Here is a 24548-nt window from a genome sequence, read left to right on the forward strand (position 1 = left end):
GTTGTCGTTGCGATACGGATGATCCTGCGTTTTGCGGAACTCCTTCACACTCACGTTGAACTTCAGTCCCAGCACGTGGAAGCACTGGCCCACAAACTGATGCGACACCTTCGCATGCCAGTTGTGGGGATCCGCGAAGATGGCTCCCATAAAGGCAGTGGCGTATTCCCGCACTACATACTATACTCGGAAAATGGTTTGGTAATCTTCTGGAGGGGATATTACTGCACGATGCCTGCACTCACCTCAACACTGCCACCCGTGGAAATGACAGTAACAAAATCCATTGTTTCAACAATTTTGGGATCAGTGCGTCCCGTTAGACCGCTACAGTTGCAAAATTTTAAATTATCGGCGTCTCCCAGAGTCGCAAAGTTGCATTGGGTCATATTAGTGTGACCAGACTTCAGGCCGACAGATATGCAATAGTGTCATCTCTAAAACGTATTTGTATGTATTCAATTTTTCAGTTTAATTTGAAATTAATAGAAGTGGTTTATTCTTCAAGTCCAAATTATACTGCAAGATAAACAACACAACTATGCTACATTGAATTCCGACGGGTGAAACTATAGCATCGATATATACAGATCGGTTTACACAATCTAATTTGAAACAAGGCGGGACAATTGCTTTTTACTCAGCTTCTTTGCAGAATCTTCGTTGGAGTCAATTGGAATGTGTCAGAAAGTACGATTTTGGCCAATGAGATTTCCAACAAACAGTTTATTCAATAAAATTAGCATGTATGTACACACATACATATGTACATCTTAAAAGGATCATGAAAAGCATAACGCATATTACTAAATGCATATATTTACAACGAACCTGTGTGTGTACGTGTATGTAATACGATCGATAAAGTCTACACATGTTGCACAGAACAAATGCACGTCTAATACAAGTTCACATTATTCATATTTTGGCTAACTATATAATTAGTAATATTAGGCTTAGTTTAATGTAAATAGTGTGGTCGCCGAAGGGCAACTGGTTTCACCACGGCCAGGCGCTCTTATGGCAGAGAAAAATCAGTGTGATATGGGAGGAAATTTGTTAAAAATGCAAATACTTGAATGGGACAACGACTGAAATTCTTTCTGGTTTTCACTTTTATCGAAGGCAATCTGCATGAGAACGTAGAACTATTGTTGGCTATTATATAGCCAGCAGCATGAAACAGACAGGCACTTTAGTGACCACTTCAATTGAACTATGAGCTTAAAGGTAGGTCCAGGTCCAGACAGTTTTCTTAACCTAACTCTTCTACGGGGGCAAAAGATCTTTTTGGTTTGAATGCTAGAATACATCTTGTACTTGGATTTCGTTCGACGTGCCACTTGTCGCATCAGTATTTCTTGAGTTGTTCGTACGTTATAAAGAATATGATGTTCCAGGGCCCCATCCTAACCCACGTGGGTATGAAGCCCTTGTAGAGGGCCAGTGGTCCCTCGTTTCGAATTGTCTGCACTGCACAGTCGAGGCTCCCGCTGTACAGTTTTGGTGTGGCTGCCGCCGTGGCCAAGCCATTCATTGTCATGCTGACGGGCCTCTGATTCATCAGGCGTGTCTACGACAAAAGATTTCCTCCTATTAGATGATGAAAATGTTGTATTAAATTTCACTCTACTCACCCGGATGACATCAATGGGTGTCGAGGCGATGGCGCTTCCCAAGCTGGCAATGAAACTCGAGCTGTAATAAAATCAGAATTAGTTCCTGAACAATGAAATGCAGACACCAAGCCGGGGAATAGGACTTACATGAAATGATTCGCTACATGATCGCCAAAGGCATTCATAAGCTGCAGCTTGCAAAAGTCATAGACCGGCAGCTCGACTGATGCGATCACCACTGCCCGCTGAGCTGTCGGGCCTACACCACGCCAGAGACCGCGCACGCCCTCGTACTTGTATATTTCGCTGAAGCAGCCAATCAGTCCCTGATGATGGCCCCTGCCATGCACCTGCATACGCACTTTCAGCACATCGGTGGGATTGGCAATGGCCGATGAGATGGCCCCAGCCGCTGCAGCGCACAGTATGTTGCTCCAGACCCGCTCGCTGCCGTCTTCGTTTGTCAGGTAGCCGCGCTCGTTGGCCAGCTTCTTGAGGGTGTAGTAGGTGCCGAATTTGATGGTGCCGTAGGTGGCCTGACGCAGCACTGCCGGCCAAATGCTGCAATGAATATACGATGATATCAGAAACAAAGTCTAAGGGGTTGCTGGCACATTATCGGGCCGGGCAAAGTTTGCAGACCAAACGTTGTATTTTCGGCTAGCAATTGACGGTAAGCTGCCTTATCAATCTACTTGTATTCACACATTGTGCTCTTTGCTGGGAGGCAACTGAACATGTGACTGGCACGTTTTGCCTGATAAGAACGAACGCAAAGCTCAAGTCTCATGCTGTGACAACGTGCTTACCCAGAATACAAGGCTCGCAGTCCTTCCTCTTTGGAGATCTTCACAAATGCATCTGTCATGCCGCGGTACCGCAGCTGCATGAATGTTTGATCAATTTTCTGACCTTGGACTTGAAGGCGCGTCTTTGTTGTGTCGATTGGAAAAGTGCCTGCAATATAAATAAATAAGCCAGACGTTTGTTTACAAAGATTCAGTTGGGCGATAAGGTTTAGATTTCAAAGCCGATTCTAACAGCACCACCACCTGCCGTCACGCTTGTTTTCGCCACGGGGGGCTGCCGTCACCATCACCTGTTTTGCATAATTACCAAATTCAGCAGTTATGGATGCAACGCCGCCATAAACAAAAGGCCGCCAGTCCTTGACTTCAGCCGCCATGACCGCCACCAGCACCTGTTGATGATGCTCAAAAACGTATCAGATTTCGCGATGGCCCTTCAACGACGAGTCCAAATGCAATTGCACACCTCCGTTGCAATTTCGTGGTATAGTTAATGTCGTTTGCACATTTAATTGCAGGAAATTCGCATTAAAAATATTACACAAATCACGCAACCAGCGTGACCCGACGATAACGATAAGAAATACCATCCGAACAAAAAATAAATACCATTAAATACCATTTAAGTTTCGATAAATACCGTTTAAATACCATAAAATACCACGCAACCAATGTGGTGTGGAACGCGGATTATATTGTGGTATATTACAGTATATTTCAATAACAGGCTTCAAAATGTACTTTCAACCCAATTTAGACATCAAAAGTGTATAAATATACCTCAAACAGTTATGCTGTTACACAAATTAAACCAGTAATGATGTTCTCGGGCCAAGTACTGCTGTTGAAATTGCCGGGTGGCCAGCTAATAAAAAAATACCATAGTTAGTGCTGCAAAACGTCGAGAAAACGTCTGCATTGCTTTTCCGTTGAAAAAAAATTAATTTGAATTTAAATTTAAAGTTTATAAATCATATTTGTTCTACTGCAAGTGAAGAAACTTGAGTAATTTCATTCTGGCATGTCTTGGGGGCTCACTTCAGCTCTAACTAATTTTCCAGTTCGGTTTGTTAGAAGGAGAACGAATATTTTCCAAGGGTATATTTATCTTCGACGCCCGTAACTGTCCCTTTTTCTTGATTTGTTTGTTTGAATAGCAGGCAACATCAAAACAACTGTTTAAAAGTCAACAAGAAAGTAGATCAAAACACTCCAACGACCAGCGGATCCCAAATGAATATTTTAATCGCAAGCCGATAACGAGTTGAGTCAAAAACAAAAAAACAGCAATCTGGGAATTCCTATTCACCTACTCGTACGCTTAGCCCTGGCCCCGTCCGTGGTCCATCTGGGTACTGGAAGTGGCAGTGGAAGTGGCAGTTGAGGCAGTGGCAGGTTCTCCAGCGTCGACCTTTGCTGGTATTTTGCGTTTTGTTGTTTTGTTTTCGCCTGTCTCTCTGCAGTGCTCTGCGCCGTCTTGTTTTGTTTTGTTTTGTTGGCAAATTCGCATAATTAAAGTTTGTTTTGTGGCTTACTACGATTTGTCTCTGTGCTTAATTCACGTCACTCATTTCAAATTCAAGCGCAGACCGGATCGTGAAAGTCGGCGGCGTCACATCGGCGACCGGCTGTCGCGTCGCCCGGCCGGGCTTGGACCAGTTCGACCGTTGCCTTTTTGGGGGAAAAAAAAATACTTCAATGGGTTTAACCCCCGAACATGGCCTGGCTTCGTCTACGAGCATGGCTAAGACCGGCGGAGAAACAAAAGAATTTGGCAAATTAATTTAATCGCTGCATCCTATTGTCGATCCAATCCGATCCCAGCTGAAAATGTAATTTAATCGCCTTACAGTTTATTTCACTTCATTTCGCATTCCCGCCGTCCACTGGTTTCGCTGTCTGCTAAGTGATTTTTGGCAGTGGAGCGTCTGCGGCGTGGGCATTCGAGTAAATTGAGCGTTTCAGCTATTTGCTACTGTGCTCAAAACAAATTAGCAAATTCAATCAAGCGCTATGTGAAATGCGTTCATGCTTAGATATGTTAATTATTCGGAAATAGATCCACATTTTGATCCCCATACATGTTAACATTAATGGATAAAGTTCTACCTGTATCCTGGTGGTTTTTTCACTTTCCCTCCCCATTTTGAGTATATCCATGTACCATGTACCGCTGGCATCTAGGCTCCGAATTAATTGTCAAATATTCACCACACAAAAAGCTGAATCTTAAACAGCTGAACGCGTGCCAGTCACAGACCTGGCATAGATATCTAGATATTTCGGGTTATGCACACAGATATCCATATGTACATATGTAGACAAAGCCGATGTCTGCTTATTATGGATCGATCAGGGGTAGGCTTGTTAGTCACTTGATTGGCATGCGGAAATTCCCCGAAATAAATAAGCCATTGCCATATCTGAATTTATTTGTTCAACCAAATATCTTTGGCCCTTATGCTTTCCCCTGAGTGCTTTCGTCTCGCAGCAAGGGAACACGTGCAAAAGTCTAAAAATATTTCAAGTGCAAATACGGGTACTATTTATAATGTAATTTAAAATTACAAAAAATCTCGCCAAGAGTCGCTGCTTCATGGCTTTAATTTATTCTCTATTGAATGGGGGATGCTATAAAAAAGGAGCCACTTTTCAAAGTCAATTGCTCTTCACTCTCGACTCGAGTTCGTGAACTGTCCAAGTCAATTATAGACGTAGATTTTTCCATTTGCTCCAAGGAACATCTTGGCTAAAGATGTTATCTAAGGGCCACTAATAGTAGCTTTGTTTTTTCCCGTTCCAAATTGATTCCCAAAACAATCAAACAACAAGTAGCTGGCTGGTTCAGGTATTCCCCAGAAAAAGGAAAAGAAATTTCTGCACTCCACATGCTGTCTCTCTCTCTCTCTCTCTGTCGCTCTCGCTCAGATCCAATAAATTAAATTGAGTCGAATTTGCATATTTAACACGTTGCCTTTTGTTTACCGTTTTGAGAGTGAAAAACCCCAAGCCACCAAATCCGCATACCGAGTAGAGGCTAATGCTAAATGCGGGTCGGGTCTGGTCTGGTCTGGTCTGGCGCCAAAGAAATTACCAACTATCCATCAAGCGTTTGTGGCCAAAACTCTTTACTAGCCAGCATCCGCTCGTCCCGTCCTGTCCCGTCCCGTCCCGTCCCTCTACATGTGCTAATCATAGACGGGGAGCGGGGACTGTTGTGGCGTGGAGTGGAGTGGCGTGAAGATTTTATTACATTTTGCTGTCGCTACTGTCCCGACCGGTCTGGGTCCCGTCCCTAGCCAAATCTCTACGAGTAGTATTTCCCGCTCTGCTCCAATCGCAGTCGAAAATGAAGTCGAAGCGTGGACCTGCCTGTGGTAATTATGCAGGAATTTCTTGATGCGACGACTGTCGCGTCTCCAAGTCGCCACAGTAAATTCTGCGAATCTGACAGTTTTTATTGTATGACAAACTAGTATAATTTCATTCAAATTCGTTTACAGCCGGTCTGCGTTACCACAAAAATAAGACCATATGCAAAGGAGACCAGACCATCCCAAGACCCAACGCCACGAATAATTTTGAAGATTTTTGGAAGCAAATAAAAAGGGGCCAAACTCTGTATTCGAACAGATAAATTCTTTTTGAAAAGTCAAATACAGCAGTAAAAATTCTTTATTTCCTATACATTTTTGCCAATATATTTAATATTTTTGTATAAGCTGCCATCTCGAAAAGCCAAAACACGATATAAGTATCCTGAACTCTTTTTATGAGCCAATTTCGTACACTTTTGAATGGTTTAAAGTTTGGTAATTTAAGTGCCATAAGGAAAGTCATAGCTCGGTGTAATATACAAACTACTCCAAACAAAAAGGCAATCAAAGGGGGAGATGTACTTGAGTGCAACGGACAATTGTACACATTCACCTATGAGGAGGATCTGTTATCCAATAAATTAGTTTGGGCTCAGACTTGTAGGAGATCTAAAGGCTATGAATAATAAACTCACTCCCCCATTAAATGGAATATTCCTACAAGTACTCTTAGAGCCCTACATTTTCCATGTGCCACTCGCAAGGTCCAGTCAAAGTGAATGTCCCATGCGATGATCAGATATATGTATGTACTCGGCTCATGCATAATGCAACACACACCAGAACAGCAATTAATCAGCAATTAATATTTCATAAATTGATCGTTTATTGACTGAAGGCAGGGAATTACATGTATGGCTACCCGGCTACCGTATGGGCTGCTGGGACCACTTGGACCGGGCCGGGCCGGACCGGACCGGCTCCGATGGCTTCGATATCGGAGAATAAAAGATATACAATATTAATTGCTAATTATGCGCCGTGTCAAAACAACAAAACTAAGGCACATACATACATAATAAATTATCAATTTGTCTACGGCTTTAATCACGGGCCATAACCAGAATATCCAGAGACACAAACATATACCCATAGGATAGGACATACAGACAGTGGGGTTGGGGATGGGGGATGGGCGATGGGCGATGGCGATGGCGATGGAGATGGCACGTAGACCAAAAGCAAAAAGCAAAATGCGACTCGTAATACTCGTAAAATACTGAAAGCGAATAAACAATAAATCAGCCACAAATCGGTTTGCTGCGAGTGGAATTTTTAGCATAGTTCATCGCTTTCGACCTTAACACGGTGGGGTGTGCGGTGTGGAGCGACTTGTGAGCCCTGTGCCAAACAGAACAGAACAGAACAGAATGGAATCGAAGAGCCCGGGCATAATTAATAAATTCCAGCGTGCGCCGCAGCATCCAGCAAACAAACAACAAATTGACGTCACACACAGACGGACGGGGCCCTGGCCTGTTGCCTGTCGCGGTTGCGGCTGCGGCTGGGGCTGCGGCTGGGGCTCTGGCTGCGATGGCATTCGGCCTTCCCTGGCAAGTGTGACATGGTAGAAACGGAAACGGGTTAAACGGGTACGAGCAGCGTTCCCCTTCAAACATCAGCAACTCAGCAGCAACAACGACAGCTCTGGCTCTGGCTCTGACTCTGGCTATACTGGGCCTTAATCAAAGGTGTTCTCTGCTCGCATCTGTACAGCAGAAGGCACAAACTTATTTCCCTGGCATGCAATAAGATCAAAATGGACACAACCAACATTGTATGCCACTGCACCGACCCGACCAGTTTTCATCAAGCGTTACGCCTCCTGGCGACCGGCGACCGGCGACCGGCGACATCTTGGCGTCAGCCAAATGCTATAATGAGCAATTGCAGCTTCGCACTTAAATTCAGGTTCGACGACCTTCTGGGTTGGGTATGCACATTCCCACACCACCCACAAAATCAGCGTGCGTGATCTGTAATACGAGGCATACGAGCAGTATCAGATCTATCAGAGAACTAAGGCACAGAAATCGAGGTTTCACTGTGCATTTTCCACAGATTCCCATCGACGATCCGATCCTCTCTTTTCGTTGAGGGTGTTGCGATTGTTTGCGAATCAGTAAAAATACTTAGGCGGCAGTGCATCCAAATTTGGCTCGAGCTTTCAGCGGCATTTAGCACTGATGATTCGCTTGGCCAGCAGGCCAATGGAGCGATGAGTCGCTCGAGTGAGGCTCGTCTCGACTGGCATGGCCTGGGATGGGATGGAATGGTATTTGATGGCCATTTATGAAGCTGCTGGGTAAACGCGTGTGGGCGTTCACTTGCGTTCCCACGCCGACTAGGCCTGGGCACACCCAGGGCACACTGAAATGGGAAAACCATTTGAAGGGGCCGGATAATTAATTACGCAAAGCTGCAAAAATAATGCAGAACAATGGCCGATGGAGCGATGTAGCGATTTAGCGATTTAGCGATGATGAGGGGTAAAAGCATTTCGCCGGATAGCGCTCCAAATACTTAACCGCAGAGAAGGGGGGCAGAGGCGGAGGCCGAGAGATTTATGGCGTTCGTCCAACTTCGGAATATCCCAAGCACACAAAAAAAAGTCGAAGAATTGTGACCAAAGGCCGGAGCGAAAAGAAAACATGTGCTTCGCGAGAGCCGAAGCGAAGCGAAGCGCCAGGTTGGAGCAACGCTGGAGAGCAGCACCACACGGACCGATCTCTCTCTTGCTCTCTCGCTTTCTGCCAGTCTGCGTCGGACCATAAATATGAGTCGTTCTGGCCAGGTAGCCTCAGTTCGTGTCTGAATATCACAGCCCCCGTGCACACACAGCCTCTGAAAAAGCCTCTGAAAACAAAAAACGCGTAAAGCAATCAGTAAACCAGTGAACGCCAAACGAGAGTGGAGCCAAGCAAAATAAATTCAATCCAAAAACTTTGATTAAAAACCCAATTCCAAAATGCATTCGGAAAAAGTTTGTGTCGCCTTCGCGCTGCTCGCCTGCCTCGCCCTCGCTGAAGCGGCCGTCTACAGCCAGCCCGCCATCTTTCATCCTGGTTAGTATTCGTGAAGGGTCCCGCCCCCCAAGGGGGTCTCAATATAGTAGGAAAAACACCACAGAGCCTGTGGAAAAGCGCAGACCATTTTAGAGCCGTTGTTTTTGAGTCAAGTTTTTGTTTTCGTTCGTAAATGATGCAAACTTATCTGACAGATGTGAAAAATTCCATTAGTTTTATGCTCAGCCCGGCTCGGCGTATCTTGTTTATGGAGTTTTCTAATTAAGTTTTCAATCAATTCTTACCCATAAACGACCTTTGCCAGCGTTGAGAAACAATAAAAAAACAAAAACAAAAACAAATCATTGATAGGAGTTGTCAGGCGGGAATTTGTGATTGATTTACGACATTAACGATGATACGATACAGACGAGGCCTTACATTGCCGACGCACTTGGAGGTTTCAGTGTCCTCCAGGCAGGTGGCTGCAAAAGATCTAATCCCATGCTGATGGCCCCCGCCAGAACTACTTTCGTTGGCATCTGGCAAAAATTTGACGTCAGGTCAGTTGTCAGATGGAATTTTGACTATTATTACGTTTGGTCGGACATGTGATTTATGGCAAGTGACACAATCCGATACGAGCATTTGGTTGTTTTCGCTGACGTCAACGTTTGGGGTATAAACAAAAGAAAACGATCGATCGATCGATCGACCGATTGATCGTTTCAAACAACGCAAAAGGCGGACAAAAACAAAAGCAGAAATCACACGAAATTTGTCATATTGCTTGGCCCCCTTTTCGGCTACAGATACAGATACATTAATAGATACAGATACAGATACATCGATAGGTATAGATATAGTTAGATACGCAGATATGGTTTTGGGTTTTGTGGGTTTTTCGCATTTGCCAAAAATTAGCATAAGAAATGTGCTGAAGTTGGATTATTATTCAAAGAGATGCGGGGCTCATTTGCATCGCTATGCGGATTTAAGTTAGAAAAATTATCGCCTATCCCATGGCTAGGCATCCAGTCAGACAGTCAGCCAGTCAGCCAGTCAGCCAGTCAGATATGTATTTTCCTTTAGTACTCCACCTCCCCTGTACGGCTGAGTTATTCATTCGTGAAGGTCGTGCGGCGGGAATTTCTGGCATTCTGGTCCACAATCCACACAATTCACGGATGCACGAGAAATTAGCGCCAGTCCAGTTTAAAAATAGGCGATGAGTTCACGCGAGCCTCTCGATTAATTGCACAATTGGGAATGAGGAGAAGAAGGAGGAGTAGAAGGAGGGCAAATGGTAAATTAATGGCGAGTGTCATTAATCAAACTTACCTTTCTATTTGGCAATTTGCGAGAGTATTTTCGAACCCAACAACTCAACAATTTCAGCCGTACCCAGCGGCTATTCGTTATAAATAAAAGTACGAGTACGAGTACGCTCCTCCATCGCCGTCTGTCAGGCAGGGGCAGGGGCAGTGGCAGGGGCAGGGGCAGTGGCAGTGGCAGGGGCAGCGGTGCTGAGAGACTTAAAAATAAGTATGCTCCAATCACGAGTTGCCTGCGGCTCGTATTTCTGATGTATTTATAACCAGACCTGGGCTTGGGCTCCCCCTTCAGACTCCAACTTGGCCAACTTGGCTTGGCTGTGCTTCGAGTCCACTTCATTGTGCCAATTTTCTTGTCGAATGACTGTCAAGTTTGTGTCTTGAGTCTTTCGTTTCGGTCACGGAGCAACCCATAGATAGGCACAGACTCCCTCCTACACATTGTGGCACTGGGAAGTGGCCAGCCAGCGGCTACATCTAAATTGCATTTTCATGGATGGTCTGGTGGACGGCGGGGTGGGGGAGGGATTTGTTGCACACGTTCGAACAGTATTTAAATTTTTAACCGGCATACACAGCGATTTATAGCCACTTCCTCATAAACCGTAACTGCGACAGGCGCATAAATATTGTAAAATACAACAAAGAAGACTTTTTTGTAACCACTTCCGCTTTAAGTTTTGCTTTTGCTTTTGCTAACCTTCCGCTCTCCATTGCAGCACATCCCGGCAAGTGCTTCGACAAGTTCACCAGGCGAGCGATGCTGCCCGACAAGGAGTACAAGCCGAAGGGCATCTGCGCCAGCATGACGTGCAGCCTCGAGGCGCGGGAGATCAGTATCGAGACCTGTCCCTATGTCGAGGCACCCGGCTGCGAGGAGCTGCCCGCCGACGTCAACTGGAGCTTCCCCAAGTGCTGTCCGCAGTTCAAGTGCGTTGACTTCAAGACCGGCAAGGAGTTTGTCGTCTCGCTGTAGATGCCGCATCCAATGCAGCATCATGTCCAGCTGCTGCCCCACCCACCCTGTCAGTTGAAACTGAAACGTGATTTTACATGAAATGTATTCGTAGATTCGTAGTCTCTGTGTGTGCCTGATTTTTGAGTGAGCGCGAGCGAGCGAGCCCGAGTGAATGATTCATCTAACTTCTTAATTTATTTATTGTAATTTGTACATAACACTCACTCCCAATCCCAATCCCGCATAAGCATTAAAACCTCCCACCCCCCCTTGTCGGCATTGTCTTCATGTTTCATGTGTGAACAGAATTTTAGTTTGTTTTGATTTATTCAAAAGTCCCCTGTATGCGATATTTGCAATTATGACTAACTTTAAACATAAATTGTTTAGTTTTTAAGTTTTAAATCAAATAAAACACATAAATACATATGTATATGTATGTACATATGTTTGCTCTTTTGTGATCCAGGGATCAGCGTCATGTCCAAATTTGAGCATTTATCTCCACCGCTTACGAGTTTGTTTGCGGTCTGTCCACACGACAACCAGCGCCGTATTACGCGGACATCTGTTTTTGGACTTTGTCAACAAGAGCCGCCAGAGCGACTCTACTGACTCATCTGCGGGGCGCTTTCGTTGGTAAACATGGCACATCACATTCCGGCTCTTGAAACGCTCCAGAGGCGAGCACCAAATACGAGCAAAGGTTTATTGCTCGGGCTGTCCAACGGTTGCTGACTCTGTGCCGCGCCTGATTCGCATATTAAATTTTATTTTCATGTTTATAGTCCTAAGCGGAAATGCCAAATGCGTTTGTACATTCAGTCATCATTGCTTGATTGGAGCTAAAATCATTTTGAATAGGCTTTAATTTGGCGCCTTACTAGCACTTATTCCATCATTATTCAACACAGAAAAAATGATGCATTTTATTCACGGTATCGCAAAAAAATAAAAGAAAAACATATATCGATATATCGATATTTCAATATATATTTAACATTCCATCCCTATTGGGCGTTGCTACTTGTTGGAAATTATTGTTATTTTGGAATATCTGCAATTTAATAAATAAAGTGGCGGTTAAATACCTTTAAAACAGAATACAATGCACGCACACACGACTCTTGTTGCACTGCTGCTAGTAGCAGCATTCATTCGCGAAGGTAATGAATAACATGGACCACAAGTCGAGCTCAGAGTTGATCTAATAATGTGTTGTTTGTTGACGACAGGTGATGCCATTTGGTGCTACCGCTGCACCTCTGCCACGCCCGGCTGTGCCGAAAAGTTCAACTGGCGGGGAATTGGCTTCCTCGGCGAGCAATGCCCGGAGCCCAACGATATCTGCGTTAAGGTGACGGAACGCCGCGGCTGTAAGTGGTTCTAAGTCTCGACAGAAGCTGCATAATCATGTGGCTTTTCTTCGATTTCAGCCAAGGAAACGATAACGCGTGACTGCCTCAGTGCTCTCAGCTTCCGAACAGACATTCCCGCTGACAAATACGAAGGCTGCCGTACGGCGGCAAAGGACGTGCGATTGGCCCACTACGTCAACCACACGATCAAGGAGCATGATGTCAAGCGGGACTATTTCCCAGATACAACGTTCTGCTTCTGCTTTCTCGACCATCGCTGCAACGGCGCCAGTGGACTGCAGAAGTCTGCCGTCCTGGGCCTACTGGCCATGGCCGTAACGCTTCTGCTCGGCCGCTAGGGCCTCGACTGGGCTACTTAGTTGGTACCAAAGTGCCTTAAATCCAATCAACGATAGTTCAAGTAGAGCTCGAATCTCGTCTAGCCACATTCCGTCCCCACTTTTTGTACAACTTTTGTATTACTCACATTTTTGTGTAGTCTTGTGTTTACTCAACTAATTAAATACATTTTACAATATTATAAACAGGCGTGAAATCGTTGTCTCAGAAGGGACTTGCAGCTTCTGGATTCTTTGGCCCTCTGTAGTCGTAGCCTTCCACTTCGGGATGTTCTTTTATGTACTCGGCGTAGGCATCGGCTAGGCGCAAGCACTGGGGCACGGACAGCTCGAAGGAACGCAGTGTATCTCGGACATCGGCTCGCTGGAAGAGCGTTTGTGTGGCCTCCTCGCGTCCATCGGGCGGAAGCAGAGTTCCGTAGCCACGGCGACAGTATTTCTGGCGCATGCTAAAGATGTGACGCACGACGCGCTCCACGAGGGCAAATGGCAGCTGGGTCTTGGGCTGCTTCAGTGACATGAGCTTGACCACGCCAACGTCCACCTGTGGCTTGGGAACGAACGCCTTGCCTGGTATTATAAACTTCATCACCGGCTCCGTCCAAATTTGGGACATTACCGAGAGCCGACAACGCTGCTCACTCCCCACCGGGGCGCAGATCCGTTCGGCCACCTCCTTCTGAAAGGTGAGCGTCATGCAGGTGTCGTTGCGACGGAAGGCGCCTCGTCGCGCCGCCAAGTCCGCGTACCAGTTAATTAGCAGGCGCGTGGAAATGGCAAACGGAAGGTTACCGATCAGATGGATGCGCTGCGTGGTGTCCGGAATATGTTGTTCGATGTTGAAGCGTAGAATGTCGTCGTAGTAGATGTCCACCTGCATGTCGAGCGGGCTGGCACATTCGCGCAGCAACTGCAGGGTTTCGCCAAATCGTTCATCTTTCTCAACCAGCATCAGCCGTTGGGGCTGGCGACGCAGTATGGAGCGAGTGATGCCGCCAGGCCCGGGTCCGACCTCCAGCACAATGTCGCGCGGATCAATGCGTCCCGCCGACTTCACGATCTTGTCAGTGAGTCGCTCGTCCATAAGAAAGTTCTGACTGAGCTGCTTCATGGCCTGCAGCTTGTATAGCTTCACCAGCTCTCGAATGGTAGGCAGCGGGGGCAGCCGCATGCCGCTTTTCAACACGCGTGCCGTGACCTGAGACATCTTCAAGAGGAAACATATTATTTGGATACTGATCGCACAGTGCCTGGCGTGATGTATGCTACTTACATTGTTGTGCAACGATTTAAGGGCTTCCCTCTGTGTGTATGTGTGTGTAAAATGAAACAAAACGCTTACGGACTAAATAATTAACAATAACTGAAGGCGACTTTTAGTTGGTGTTGACCTTCTTGGGCTCCTCAAAGTCGTCCAGGAATTTCTCCTGCTGCACCGAGAATATGGAGTAGCCGTAGATTGCAAAAACGGAAATTCCCAGGCCGGCAGCAGTCAATAAATTGTTGCGGCGCACACGCTTCAACTTCTGCACGCGGTCCAGGTTCTGCTCCTCGATCAGTTTCATGAACTGCAGCTGCGCCCTGTCCAATTTGGGTGCGTTTTCTCCGTACTTGATCTTAGGTCCTTGCTCCGATGCCGACATTATTTACGTTTCAAAGTGAATACAAATTTCTCTGCACTTTTTGCCTGCTAGAAAATTATGACATCTGTTATAGCACTATCGATGAGTGTGTGATAAAAAACATCGATAATTCTAAACAAAAATTGCAGTCCGAATTTTGATGGCTAAAAATTCCACTACACTAGACTTGAAAAGCTGTTTGTGAGGATGATCCCACACTTATCGATGATCAGGTGCTTCCGCGCCAAATTCAGGCTTGGCTTCTGGGCTTGTGAAGAAGAAAATCGTGTTAAATAAGAGTACGACTCATTATTCTATTGAAGAAGGTCGAGATAGTCCCAAAATGTCGTGTTTTAAAAATGACAGATACTACGCTCTCATATCGTGTCCCACCGGAGAGCTCAAGATATTGAAATGCTTATCACCGATTGATGTTTGCAGTGCTACGAAAAAAATTGGTAAATAAGGCATATCAAATGCTCTACCACCAGAAACTACATTTTGCACTTTATCCAACCTACAGCCAATTACTATGGCATATTCGGCGACTACTTGTTCAGTGCTCAAGACAATGCATTGATCGCAGACAATGCAGCCCTATTATATTCGCTGGAAAGAAACCAACCATCATAGTGTCGGAATCTAAGTACCTACGCAAGGGAAAAGAGGACTCCACCGAAACAGCCACTAAAGATACAAGTACGGACTTGGACTTGGAGTTCACCGGTACAGAGAGGAAAGCGTTCAAGGCGTTCGTAAAAGCGGTCGTGAAGGCGCTAGGCGAGGAGGCCGCACCAACTGAACAACCAATTCCAAACATTAAAATCGAATGAAATTCCCTTTAGTGAGTCAAATAAACTACTGTGGGCTAATTCCCGATATTAATAACAATAAAAGGGAAGCAACCAAAGTTCTCATATAATATTACATTTTGTTTTTATATATGTATGTATGTACAGCAGAATTACAAAACAGCTGACGGTGTCACACTCTGGTCACACTCTGGTCCCACTCTGTCACTATAAACAATCGCTTGAACTTTATCTAAAATGGTATATAATTTTTGATTATTAAATCTTATATACAGTCTGAGATGTATTTTCCATTTAAAATGGATGGCAGAGAACAATCCCAGCTAACTGTCAGGTAACAAGCCAGTTCCAGTGCTTTTCCCCCAACGAACTCTGACGATTTTCCTCACCGCGCAGCCGTTACAGCTACATACATACATATGTACATCGAGGCTGCTATTTAGTTTTCCTCGTATTTCGTGCAACGAGCTGCTAGCCAGTTCACTTTTGTTGGTGGGCTCGATTGCAACGCGAAACGTGCTGAGTTGTTCAAAACAATTTGTGGGGCAGGCAGAGACAGCAGACGCGTTCCAGGCCTTGTCATTTCTGTTGTGCAGAGTGCTATTATTTTACAAATAGCCAGCCAGTGGGGGCTGGGCTCCATCACTACTGCAGAGGCCTAGGCAATCTCAGATTGGAAGCAAACCAAAAGCAATTACGTGCTATTAACAGCAGTCGGGAGGTAATTGCGCCTCAAAGTGCGTACTGGCTGCGGGGAAGACTTCTTTTTCCCTCAACTAAAAGTATGTGTTCCATATTGTGATGTGTTTAAACTTAAAAAAAAAGGCTGCTTAAATGTGGATGGGCAAGCCGTGAAGTTGGATTTTAAAAATGCGGAAATGAAAGTAAAATGTGGTTGCGTGTTTTGAAATTACTCTGAAAATCTCATACCATACCCAATAACAACAAAGCAAAGGCAAAACAAACGCGTAATAATTGCAGAAATCAGCTGTGTACCCACGGACGGAGACAGAGATAGCAACAGCAAAACACACTCCACTTGAGCGCCCAACAGCCCCACTCTCGCCCCCCTCCGTCAATGACAAGACCCAACAGCTGGTCGCGTTCTCTCGCTCTCTTGCTCTCTTTGCCTTTATTTGGTGTGCCTTTTTCACCCGTTTGTTCTGTTCTGTTTTGTTTTGATTTTTTTTGTTTTATTACACGCTTTGTGCGAGAGAGACTGGAAGGTGTGAGAACCTTTTTGATACCCTGCAGAAACTATAATATTTTATTCAATATTCCATGGGCTATTCATCAAATTGTGAAATTTAACTTTGCAGCAAACTAAAACGCGTTTCGTTAACCGCCGTCCGCTTAAACAATACAATACAAATCTACACACAGGCGCATACATAAGCAGCAAAGCAGTAAAGTAATAAAGCAGCTATAGCTATAGCTTTTCCAGCCCAGTCCAGTAATTAGTGCAGCTATCAAATCAACAAAGAAACTCCGAATCCCAGCCAGCCAGCCAGCAGACATGGCGTTCATTTCGAAAGACTTCCGATCACCTGGAGAGGCCTGGGTGAAGACAGACGAGGGCTGGGAGCGCCTAAAGGTGCTCGAGTGCGGCGGCAAACGCAAGCGGTAAGTTCATCCAGATTTTGACAATGGATTTGATGGCTGTTGACATTCCACTTATGAAACAGACGGCCACACACAATCGACAATTTGCATTTGTAAACGTTTCATTATTATCGCTTGATAATGGAGCAATACCTTATCTCGTGTATCAATTCACTGTAAATAAATAAGTGTGTGAATTAATACCTTATATGAATGTACAGAAATCTGTTTTGATGGGTACGGTAGTACGATTAGAAAGTTGTTAAAAAGATAGAAGAGACAGCTTATCTATTAAGTGCAAGGTCGAGGAACCAGCAATACCCTTGACTAACTTTCGACGACATATTGTTTTGGGTGAACTTTCCGCAGTGCATGCAAATAAACAAAGTAAAAACTTTTAAATAAGGTCCTGGTCGTAGCAATGTCCCACTTTAGAATATTTACATATCTTATCGGTGAAAATTGCCAATGCCTTTGGATAAAGTATTACCTTGAACCAATTGTGGTACAAGGCCTAAAACAGTCAACGTACATACATACATATGTATGTATTTAATGTTTTTGCATGTCTTTCCGCATTCCCTTCCAACCTAATTTCTCTGTTTCATTGTATTCTGCTGTTCAAATTGTGAAATTTGTAGCATTGTTTGAGCTGCTATTCAATAACGAAATATTTAAATCATTCGGTTTAATGGACCCGTGTCCATTGATTGGGTCCATTGCCCAGTCGCGCCATTGGAAGCAGTTGCCCAAAGCATAGCCACGGATAATTGTTGCGGCCCAAAAACAATGCAAATCACTTCCCCCTTAGCTGTAGCCATGGGAGAAGCAATCGAAGCCTCAAATAAATGCCCATGAAAATTGTGAAATCTGCAGGTTATGCCAATACAACGATATCTCTGTGATTCCTATGATACGAGTAGTGGATCTTGATTTCTTCAGACCCTTAAGTGCGTACTCGTGCCCACTTCATGACTTGAGATATAGTTCATTGGCTGAGTCACAGCCAGATGACTGTGAAAGCAACCAATGCCGGCTACTGCTAGATGCAGCTGATATCTCCAGCGAGGTCTGGGAGGTATAGTAATCTCTGCCGCCATTGATCGATTGCTCATTTGATTGATTGGCACTGTTTGTGCTCTGTGGGCAATGGGAAATGGCAAGTGGGGCATAGTACATCCTGCTGTTGGCTGTTCAACAATATTTTCTCCTAATGCGTATTCTTTTTTGTTATTTTAAAAACCCATTTAAGCAACGATGAATCGATTAGGGGGCTGGTGGAAGTGGCAGTGGAAGCGGAAAGAGCGAGGCAGAGCCTTGAGCTTTTGGGTGGCACTCCCGCTCTCGCTTTAGCCTAAACTTGACCGACTTTTACGCCTACCCTACCCACAGTTTGCTGTACTCGTGCATGTGCAGGGGGGGTTTCATTCGGGGATTGGAGTTTCCAAGGCTGGTTGCTGTCCTGCGTCGTTGTAAGTATATAAAATGTATGTAGATATATTTACTACCCATACTCCTGTGCAGTTCGAATGGAACATTTAACGGGAAAAGACGGCCTCTTTGTTTTCCACCTTTTGTTCTGCTTCTAATTTTGGAAGTCATTTGAGTTTCTTGAAATACATATTTATGCCCCTAGAAGAACTTGGAGTGGCGCTGCTGCTTTCGCATTTTCCCCCCCTATTCAGAGCACACACACACACACACGGTCGAGAGTGCCAAAAATAGTTTCACCCACCTCCGCCTTTGGGTTCGATGCGTTCTTTATGACTTGTCAAAACTGCACTCCAATCTCTGACATTTTCCGCATGTGCGTGAGTTCCAAGGGGCTGTATTGTGGTTCTGGTTCTGTCTTATTTTCTCACGTCCGTCCGGACGCTTATCTCAACGGACAGTGCCCCCCGCCTGACGCAACATTCGGGAGGGAGGTCAAATCCATTTTGGGGTTTCACAAAGCTCTAATCAGCGTGTGCTCTTTCTACGTGGATGCTGCTTGAGCACGAGGCGAGGCTGGTGCGCAACAGGCCGCTGGTCTCGGGCTCTCACACTGATTGAGTTGTGGAACGCATTGAGTCCGTGCTGGATTCCGTTTGCTCATCGATATTGCGGTATGGTATTGCCTTGTGGCATGTGGGAAGTGGAGCATGGCTCCACACGTAAGACGGCAGGCAATTGCGTTTTCTCCAAGCTTATACCATTTTACCATTCCACTCATATTGCATAGGGAAAGAGATCTCAACTTTTGTGAGCGTTTCATAACCGTTTAAGCACTCGTCTCGGGCATTACTCAACGCCTTTCTTTCTTTCTTTCTTTTTGGGCAATTATAAATGCAATGCCCGGGACTGGCACTGGGACTGGCACTGAGCTGAACCCATTAGATAATGCCTCAAAATATAATAATTAGAAATTCCAAATTGCCTGTAAAAGCAAATCCAAAGTGCATTCGCGGACGTGCCAACGACTCGGACGCGGACGCCAATTCGGATACTCTCGGACCCACTTTCACTGCACTCTTCGTTGCACATCTGCGGACAGACGATCGAAACGGATCGGATCGCTATGATCTTGTTCGCCTTTCGATCGGCTTTGCTTTACTTTTTTTGTTTTCTGTTATTTTTTCCAACTTTTTCAAGACTCGTGAGGGTGATCAGATCAACTTAAGGCATCATTGGTCTTAGGTACATAGATATATACTCTTATTTATTACTAGAGTATATATAAATACATAATTGATGGACTTGAACTTGAGTGGAAATAGTTTTCCACAATTTTCGAAATGCCACAGAACTTTAATTTCGATTACTGCAATTCTTTAGACTATTAAAGATGCAGGAAAAACCACATCTACATCTCCATTGAGAGTTCCACAGAATTCTAATCTAATTTTGCAACCAAAAGTTTTCATTCCATTCCCAATGGGAACGGAACCATGCATCTACATGCACATAGCTCTCTGTGATCTGTGATCTCTCCGAATTCTTCTAAATTTAGACAAAAGTTGAGGTGCTCTCTGGGCTCTCCTTCCTCTTCTGGCTGCTGTTCAGCTCCATTCCCAATTATTTATGTCGAAAAAGGTCACAAACTTAAAAATAGAAAATAAAGCGATTTGCCTGTCAGGGCCCTCTGGTGCTGCTGCTGCTGCTTATGCTTCTGCTGTTGCACTTCTTTTCATTTGTTTAATTCGCTTGGAGAAAGGTAAACGAACGCTCGATGGTGACGTCGTTGAGTGATTTATATGAATCACGTGGTCGATGGCCCCAGCCGGCGCGGCATGGTCTGATGCCTTTGAGGACTGTTGTATGTATGTACCCCGTGGGCTGGTCCGGAGTCAGGGGCAGCGGTTGGAGTCACTGGCTGGCTGCACAGCTCCAATACCAGACCAGACCAGCAATTTCATTGTTTTTCGCCTGCTATTTTTATACTTATTCACAGATAATTGCGCGTTTATCTAAACACTGCGACTGCGACTTCCAGTCCCGAACGAAGCTAAAAATAATCACAACAAAAAAACACACCCAAACTGATTGCAATAATACTCGTAAAATGCAGGTCTAGGGGTGCCATTTCTTTGTGTGCGAATGCGAAGCCAATCATCACTTTCCATTTGAGTATTTCTGGTGTCATATCTTGAGGAATCCCCAAACGAAGTGAATGGTATCCAATTTAGATTGGTTCCTGTTTCAAATTTAATAGAATATTCTCTTTGGCGAGACAATCCCTATGTGGAAATATAAATCTATAAAGATTCTGTTAAGTTTCGAAAGTAATGAGCAAAGAAACAAAAATATGCAACCCAAGAGTAAGTTCAAAACACAATACATTCCTCAGATAAATACTATATGTACATATGTACGTACTCGTATGTGAGTGATTTGGCCAATAAAAGCGTTGACCTAGTTCCTACCCTAGGTCCAGGGCTGTCAGGCACTCGACTCCCTCGGCGGGGGCCAAAAGCTTTCGCCAGTTTCGTTCTACTTTCGTCTACTTTTCTTTGACTGTGTTGTGTCCCGTCCCCCCTTTTCTCCTTTTCCACTTTTCCACTTTCCCACACTTTGCGCATCTACGGGTGCGCTTTGCTTTGCCTTTGTGGTCCCCGTCCAGGGGGACTTACTTTCGAGTGGATTACAACTGATTACGCAGCGAACCTTATTCCAGCTGCAGTCCACAGCTGATGCAGAATTTAATTTACGCTCCCAACAAGGACACCACAGGCACCGATTCGAGCGGTGGATCGATGTGCCTTGACCATCTATGGTGCCACTGTCCGCCGAGGACGTGTCGTGGCCTGTCATGTCCTGTCCTTGTTAGCCACAAAATTGTTTTTGATTTTCCTCCAAACTGGGTCAGGATTTGTGCTGGTCCCACTGCAGCTGCACTCTGTCTAATTGAAGCTCTGAAGCAACCCCTACCGCCTCGATAATTGCCTGGTAATTACATATTTACGTTCTTATCACATGTTTTCTTTTTTGGCAAAACTTGAAAATGTCGCAAAATGGTTGAGTTTCAAGGCCGTTGTTCTTGGGCTTCAACCCATTCGAAATGGTTATTTTTTGGGGTGTGAATCGAATTCGAAATGATTGCAGACATTCACAGTAAAGTTCATTCGATGCAGGTCTCTCCCTTAGACTTTTATTGTGCCCAAAATAAAGTTCTATTCAGTTATAGAAATCTTCAGTTAGAGAATGGTTGCCAAGCCAATCCCCAACCCACCAAAAACTCTTTCATTTCCTTCTGCAATATACATAATTATCTCCCAAATCGAATGTACAAATCCACACAAATTATGCGACCCGAGCACTTGTAAAGATCGTTAAAAACTTGACACACGGCTGGGGGTTTCGTTTCCTCTTGCCGAACCGCTGCTGTACAAATTTAATAACCGGGCCGGCTAAGTGATTCGCACACAGATGCTGGGAAACCTCGCCAGCTTCCGCCTCTTGAAAGCGGTTCACAAGCGCCTTACACCTGTAAAGCACCAAAAGAAAAACAGAGAAACAGAAACAGCAAAACCAAATCCAAGTCCCAGACTGCGACGGCTACTGGCCAAACAGGTTGTCCTCGGACAGAGACATGGCACTCGGACAGAGACACACTTCCGAAATGTTGCATTGACAATGAACAATGGACAATTATCTTGTTGCAGGCACAACTCGGAGGGGAGCAGCTACCAGATGCTGGACAGCGACAGCCAGGAGGAGGAGGAGGGTGCCATCATGCCACCCCACTATCACATCACGATCCGTTGCACCCGGGAGATCGCCGGCTTCAACGGACTGAGCGAGGCGGTGAAGCGCCTGGACTTCCGGCGATCGGTGCGCGATCGGAAGCGCTTCCACTACATCTGTGCGTTCCTGCTGCTTGTCTCCAACAAGGGCATCGCCAGTCTGCCGGGCAGTGCGCAGCGGCAGCTGCTCCAGATGGTCGAGGAGGTGGCCTCGCATGGTGAGCCCTCGGCATGGCCCGATCCGTGGACGATCCTTCTTAATCTTCGCTCCTCTCCTTCGCAGTCAATGATAGTCAGCAGCATCCGAATGTGCTGCGTGGGCTAGCGCTGAAGCTTGAACAGATCGTCAACCAGGAGAACCAGAAGTGCTGGGGCAAGCCGCTGGGCAGCACCTGCCTCTGGAAGGAGCACGTGGCCACGATCAAGCGCATCCAGCGCGTGGCCAGCCAGATCGAGATTCGAGAGGTGAGAGCCAGCGACGATCCTCCCAATGCCAACTATTATTGTTTAACTTGTAATCATTGCAGCCCGATCCAAAGGCCAAGCCCAAGCTGCACGAGCTGCCGGAGGAGTGCGTGCGCGAGATCATTTTGTGCATTGCCGATCATCGCGATCTGGAGTCGGCCGCCAAGGCCTGGGACACCATGGCCAAGCTGGTGTCGGAGCAGCGCATCTGGCGAGAGCTGACTCGCTTTCACTTCAACCAGCGGCAGATCCACACCATCCTGGACCTGGACAAGTTCAAGCAGATGGGCGAGATCAAAGACTGGAAGCAGATCTACCACCAGCTGCGACGCACGTATGGGGTCAACGATGACTACCAGTTCGCCGAGGTGCTGGCCCTGTGCCGCTCCTGCTGCTGCCTCTTCTGGCCCTCCGACGGACATCCCTGCATTGTCGACCAGAGCCCAGACTACAAGCAGCGCCTGGAGGAGGCGGGCGGTCAGTTGGCGCTGGCCCAGCCAGTGCCTCCGGCCCAGTTTTTAAAGTATTTCTCATTGTAAGCGACATTCTAAGGGGGGTATATGCGGTGCAGTTAGGGTGCGGTGGAACACTGACCAAGGGAGAGAGAGTAAGAGATAGCTTGAGATATTTTTATGGAGTGAGGGGAAGGCCCGGCACGGCCCGGCCCGGCCGTAGGGATCGATAATTGTAATTGGAACCCCACAGATGAGTTGTTGTTGGCTGCGTATGAAAGTTTTTATGTGCGTGTTAAAGTTTTAACCCTGGAAAGAGCAGCAGGAGCAGAAGGAGGATGTGGATGTGGATGCGGATGCGAAGGCGGAGGCGGAAAGAAAGCAAAGTGATACAGAAAATCCCTAATCTAGAACTACTTGGAATATTCATCCCTTCAGCTTCGTTTCGATTGGCAGCAGGTTCAGTTCTTCAGCGAATCTCCAACCCATCAGTCGTTATCATGGAGGGAGTGTGTCCCAGTGTGTCCCAGGATCGCGGAGTGCTATATGGTAGAACTTTTTATGACACGCCAAATTAACTGCCACAAACGCGAGATTATATTTTCCAAAAAAGAAGCAAAACGAAGCCAAGCCAAGCCAAGAAGCGAGTACTAATATTGAGAGACTATTTTTTAAATACCAATACGCCAGCGTGCAATACGAGTATAATAATTGCGAAAATCTGTTCATTTTAAGCCAGCGAAATATGTACACATTTTCGTATGAATTTTGATCGATCTACTTTAGGGTTTATTGTAAGTGTATGTAGTTTCTTTTAACAGCTGCTTTTTGGTGCTAAATCTTGTTATAAGTTCCAATCAATCAAATCAAATCAAATCAACCAACCAAACAATCAAATCAGCCTAGATTCCCCAAAACCAATTCGTTACCGATTTGTAGTTGCCGCGCGTTGAATTAGGAGGAATTAGAGATGAGGGAAAATCATGTGATGTTGCAAGGAAGCAAAGCTAGAAACGAATACACCTACCTAAACGATAAAAAACAAAACAAAACAAATCTCCAAGCGATATGCCGTCAGCAATGCTATACGTACATACATATACATATACATATACATAATATATATACATAAATATTAGAGATCCTCGCCAGTTAGATGTAAGCAGAAGCAATTTGTTACCCCATCGACACACCACTCTGCTGCTAACGATAATGTTGAATGTGTACACTGTACAGGTATACTCGTAGGATATAGCAGCCCCAACCCAGGCAGGCCTCATGACTTCCCTCTGTACAATATCTGAGCGTGTGTGTGTGTGTGGTGTGTGCGTGTGTTGTTCCGGTCCCCTCCCCCCATTGACTATTATTACTATTACTACTGTAAGTACCAAAGTTTTAGCATTCTAATGCTTTTGTTTGCCACCATTTCTATGGGCATCAAATCTCTTATTTTACGTTTAAAATAAAGTCTAAAATATCTGTGGATCAATGCAAATTGTTTGTGTTTCTATAGCTAATGGAAGAGTCTTTAAAAATGGTTCCTTGAATGTCTCC

General features: G+C 45.4%; 6 protein-coding genes and 1 long non-coding RNA gene across 7 annotated transcripts; 4 read left to right on the forward strand and 3 right to left on the reverse strand.

Moving 5' to 3' along the window:
• Positions 1-706: 706 nt before the first annotated feature.
• Positions 707-3011, reverse strand: LOC111076751 (mitochondrial uncoupling protein Bmcp). The gene is made up of 5 exons (XM_022370677.2): positions 2736-3011; positions 2429-2576; positions 1767-2180; positions 1638-1698; positions 707-1573 (listed from the first exon to the last, which is right to left on the reverse strand). The coding sequence occupies exons 1-5, from the start codon at positions 2803-2805 to the stop codon at positions 1352-1354; spliced, it is 915 nt and encodes a 304-aa protein (XP_022226369.1). The 5' UTR covers positions 2806-3011; the 3' UTR covers positions 707-1351.
• A 5592-nt stretch (positions 3012-8603) lies between these two features.
• Positions 8604-11545, forward strand: LOC111076754. Its single transcript, XM_022370679.2, has 2 exons — positions 8604-8870; positions 10864-11545. Exons 1-2 carry the CDS (start codon positions 8774-8776, stop codon positions 11118-11120), a joined length of 354 nt encoding a protein of 117 aa, XP_022226371.1. The 5' UTR covers positions 8604-8773; the 3' UTR covers positions 11121-11545.
• A 559-nt stretch (positions 11546-12104) lies between these two features.
• Positions 12105-13000, forward strand: LOC111076768. The gene is made up of 3 exons (XM_022370698.2): positions 12105-12268; positions 12338-12478; positions 12539-13000. Exons 1-3 carry the CDS (start codon positions 12211-12213, stop codon positions 12817-12819), a joined length of 480 nt encoding a protein of 159 aa, XP_022226390.1. The 5' UTR covers positions 12105-12210; the 3' UTR covers positions 12820-13000.
• On the reverse strand, positions 12940-14184 carry LOC111076767 (dimethyladenosine transferase 1, mitochondrial). The gene is made up of 2 exons (XM_022370697.2): positions 14093-14184; positions 12940-14026 (listed from the first exon to the last, which is right to left on the reverse strand). Exon 2 carries the CDS (start codon positions 14024-14026, stop codon positions 13025-13027), a length of 1002 nt encoding a protein of 333 aa, XP_022226389.1. The 5' UTR covers positions 14093-14184; the 3' UTR covers positions 12940-13024.
• Positions 14185-14195: 11 nt separating this feature from the next.
• On the reverse strand, positions 14196-14544 carry LOC111076770 (cytochrome c oxidase assembly factor 3, mitochondrial). Its single transcript, XM_022370701.2, has one exon. The coding sequence runs from the start codon at positions 14460-14462 to the stop codon at positions 14196-14198; it is 267 nt and encodes an 88-aa protein (XP_022226393.1). The 5' UTR covers positions 14463-14544.
• A 1028-nt stretch (positions 14545-15572) lies between these two features.
• On the forward strand, positions 15573-16747 carry LOC121404042. The gene is made up of 3 exons (XR_005967657.1): positions 15573-15587; positions 15650-16035; positions 16573-16747. It is a non-coding gene; the product is annotated as an uncharacterized LOC121404042 (long non-coding RNA).
• A 19-nt stretch (positions 16748-16766) lies between these two features.
• On the forward strand, positions 16767-24080 carry LOC111076778 (F-box only protein 32). The gene is made up of 4 exons (XM_022370719.2): positions 16767-16876; positions 21997-22295; positions 22361-22542; positions 22605-24080. The coding sequence occupies exons 1-4, from the start codon at positions 16770-16772 to the stop codon at positions 23079-23081; spliced, it is 1065 nt and encodes a 354-aa protein (XP_022226411.1). The 5' UTR covers positions 16767-16769; the 3' UTR covers positions 23082-24080.
• Positions 24081-24548: the final 468 nt, after the last annotated feature.

The sequence above is a fragment of the Drosophila obscura genome, unplaced genomic scaffold (assembly GCF_018151105.1).
Source record: "Drosophila obscura isolate BZ-5 IFL unplaced genomic scaffold, ASM1815110v1 contig_181, whole genome shotgun sequence".
Classification (NCBI taxonomy): Eukaryota; Metazoa; Arthropoda; class Insecta; order Diptera; family Drosophilidae; genus Drosophila; species Drosophila obscura.

What these genes read in the sequence shown, in the direction of transcription:
- LOC111076751 (XM_022370677.2), bottom strand. Translation starts at nt 2,805, where the DNA reads ATGGCGGCTGAAGTCAAGGACTGGCGGCCTTTTGTTTATGGCGGCGTT. An exon ending in ATCCATAACTGCTGAATTTG is followed by an intron (nt 2,577 to 2,735) that starts GTAATTATGCAA and finishes TTTATATTGCAG; the next exon opens with GCACTTTTCCAATCGACACA. An exon ending in CATGTAGCGAATCATTTCAT is followed by an intron (nt 1,699 to 1,766) that starts GTAAGTCCTATT and finishes ATTTTATTACAG; the next exon opens with CTCGAGTTTCATTGCCAGCT.
- LOC111076754 (XM_022370679.2), top strand. Translation starts at nt 8,774, where the DNA reads ATGCATTCGGAAAAAGTTTGTGTCGCCTTCGCGCTGCTCGCCTGCCTC. An exon ending in GCCCGCCATCTTTCATCCTG is followed by an intron (nt 8,871 to 10,863) that starts GTTAGTATTCGT and finishes TCTCCATTGCAG; the next exon opens with CACATCCCGGCAAGTGCTTC.
- LOC111076768 (XM_022370698.2), top strand. Translation starts at nt 12,211, where the DNA reads ATGCACGCACACACGACTCTTGTTGCACTGCTGCTAGTAGCAGCATTC. An exon ending in AGCAGCATTCATTCGCGAAG is followed by an intron (nt 12,269 to 12,337) that starts GTAATGAATAAC and finishes TGTTGACGACAG; the next exon opens with GTGATGCCATTTGGTGCTAC. An exon ending in GGTGACGGAACGCCGCGGCT is followed by an intron (nt 12,479 to 12,538) that starts GTAAGTGGTTCT and finishes CTTCGATTTCAG; the next exon opens with CCAAGGAAACGATAACGCGT.
- LOC111076767 (XM_022370697.2), bottom strand. Translation starts at nt 14,026, where the DNA reads ATGTCTCAGGTCACGGCACGCGTGTTGAAAAGCGGCATGCGGCTGCCC.
- LOC111076770 (XM_022370701.2), bottom strand. Translation starts at nt 14,462, where the DNA reads ATGTCGGCATCGGAGCAAGGACCTAAGATCAAGTACGGAGAAAACGCA.
- LOC111076778 (XM_022370719.2), top strand. Translation starts at nt 16,770, where the DNA reads ATGGCGTTCATTTCGAAAGACTTCCGATCACCTGGAGAGGCCTGGGTG. An exon ending in TGCGGCGGCAAACGCAAGCG is followed by an intron (nt 16,877 to 21,996) that starts GTAAGTTCATCC and finishes ATCTTGTTGCAG; the next exon opens with GCACAACTCGGAGGGGAGCA. An exon ending in CGAGGAGGTGGCCTCGCATG is followed by an intron (nt 22,296 to 22,360) that starts GTGAGCCCTCGG and finishes TCTCCTTCGCAG; the next exon opens with TCAATGATAGTCAGCAGCAT.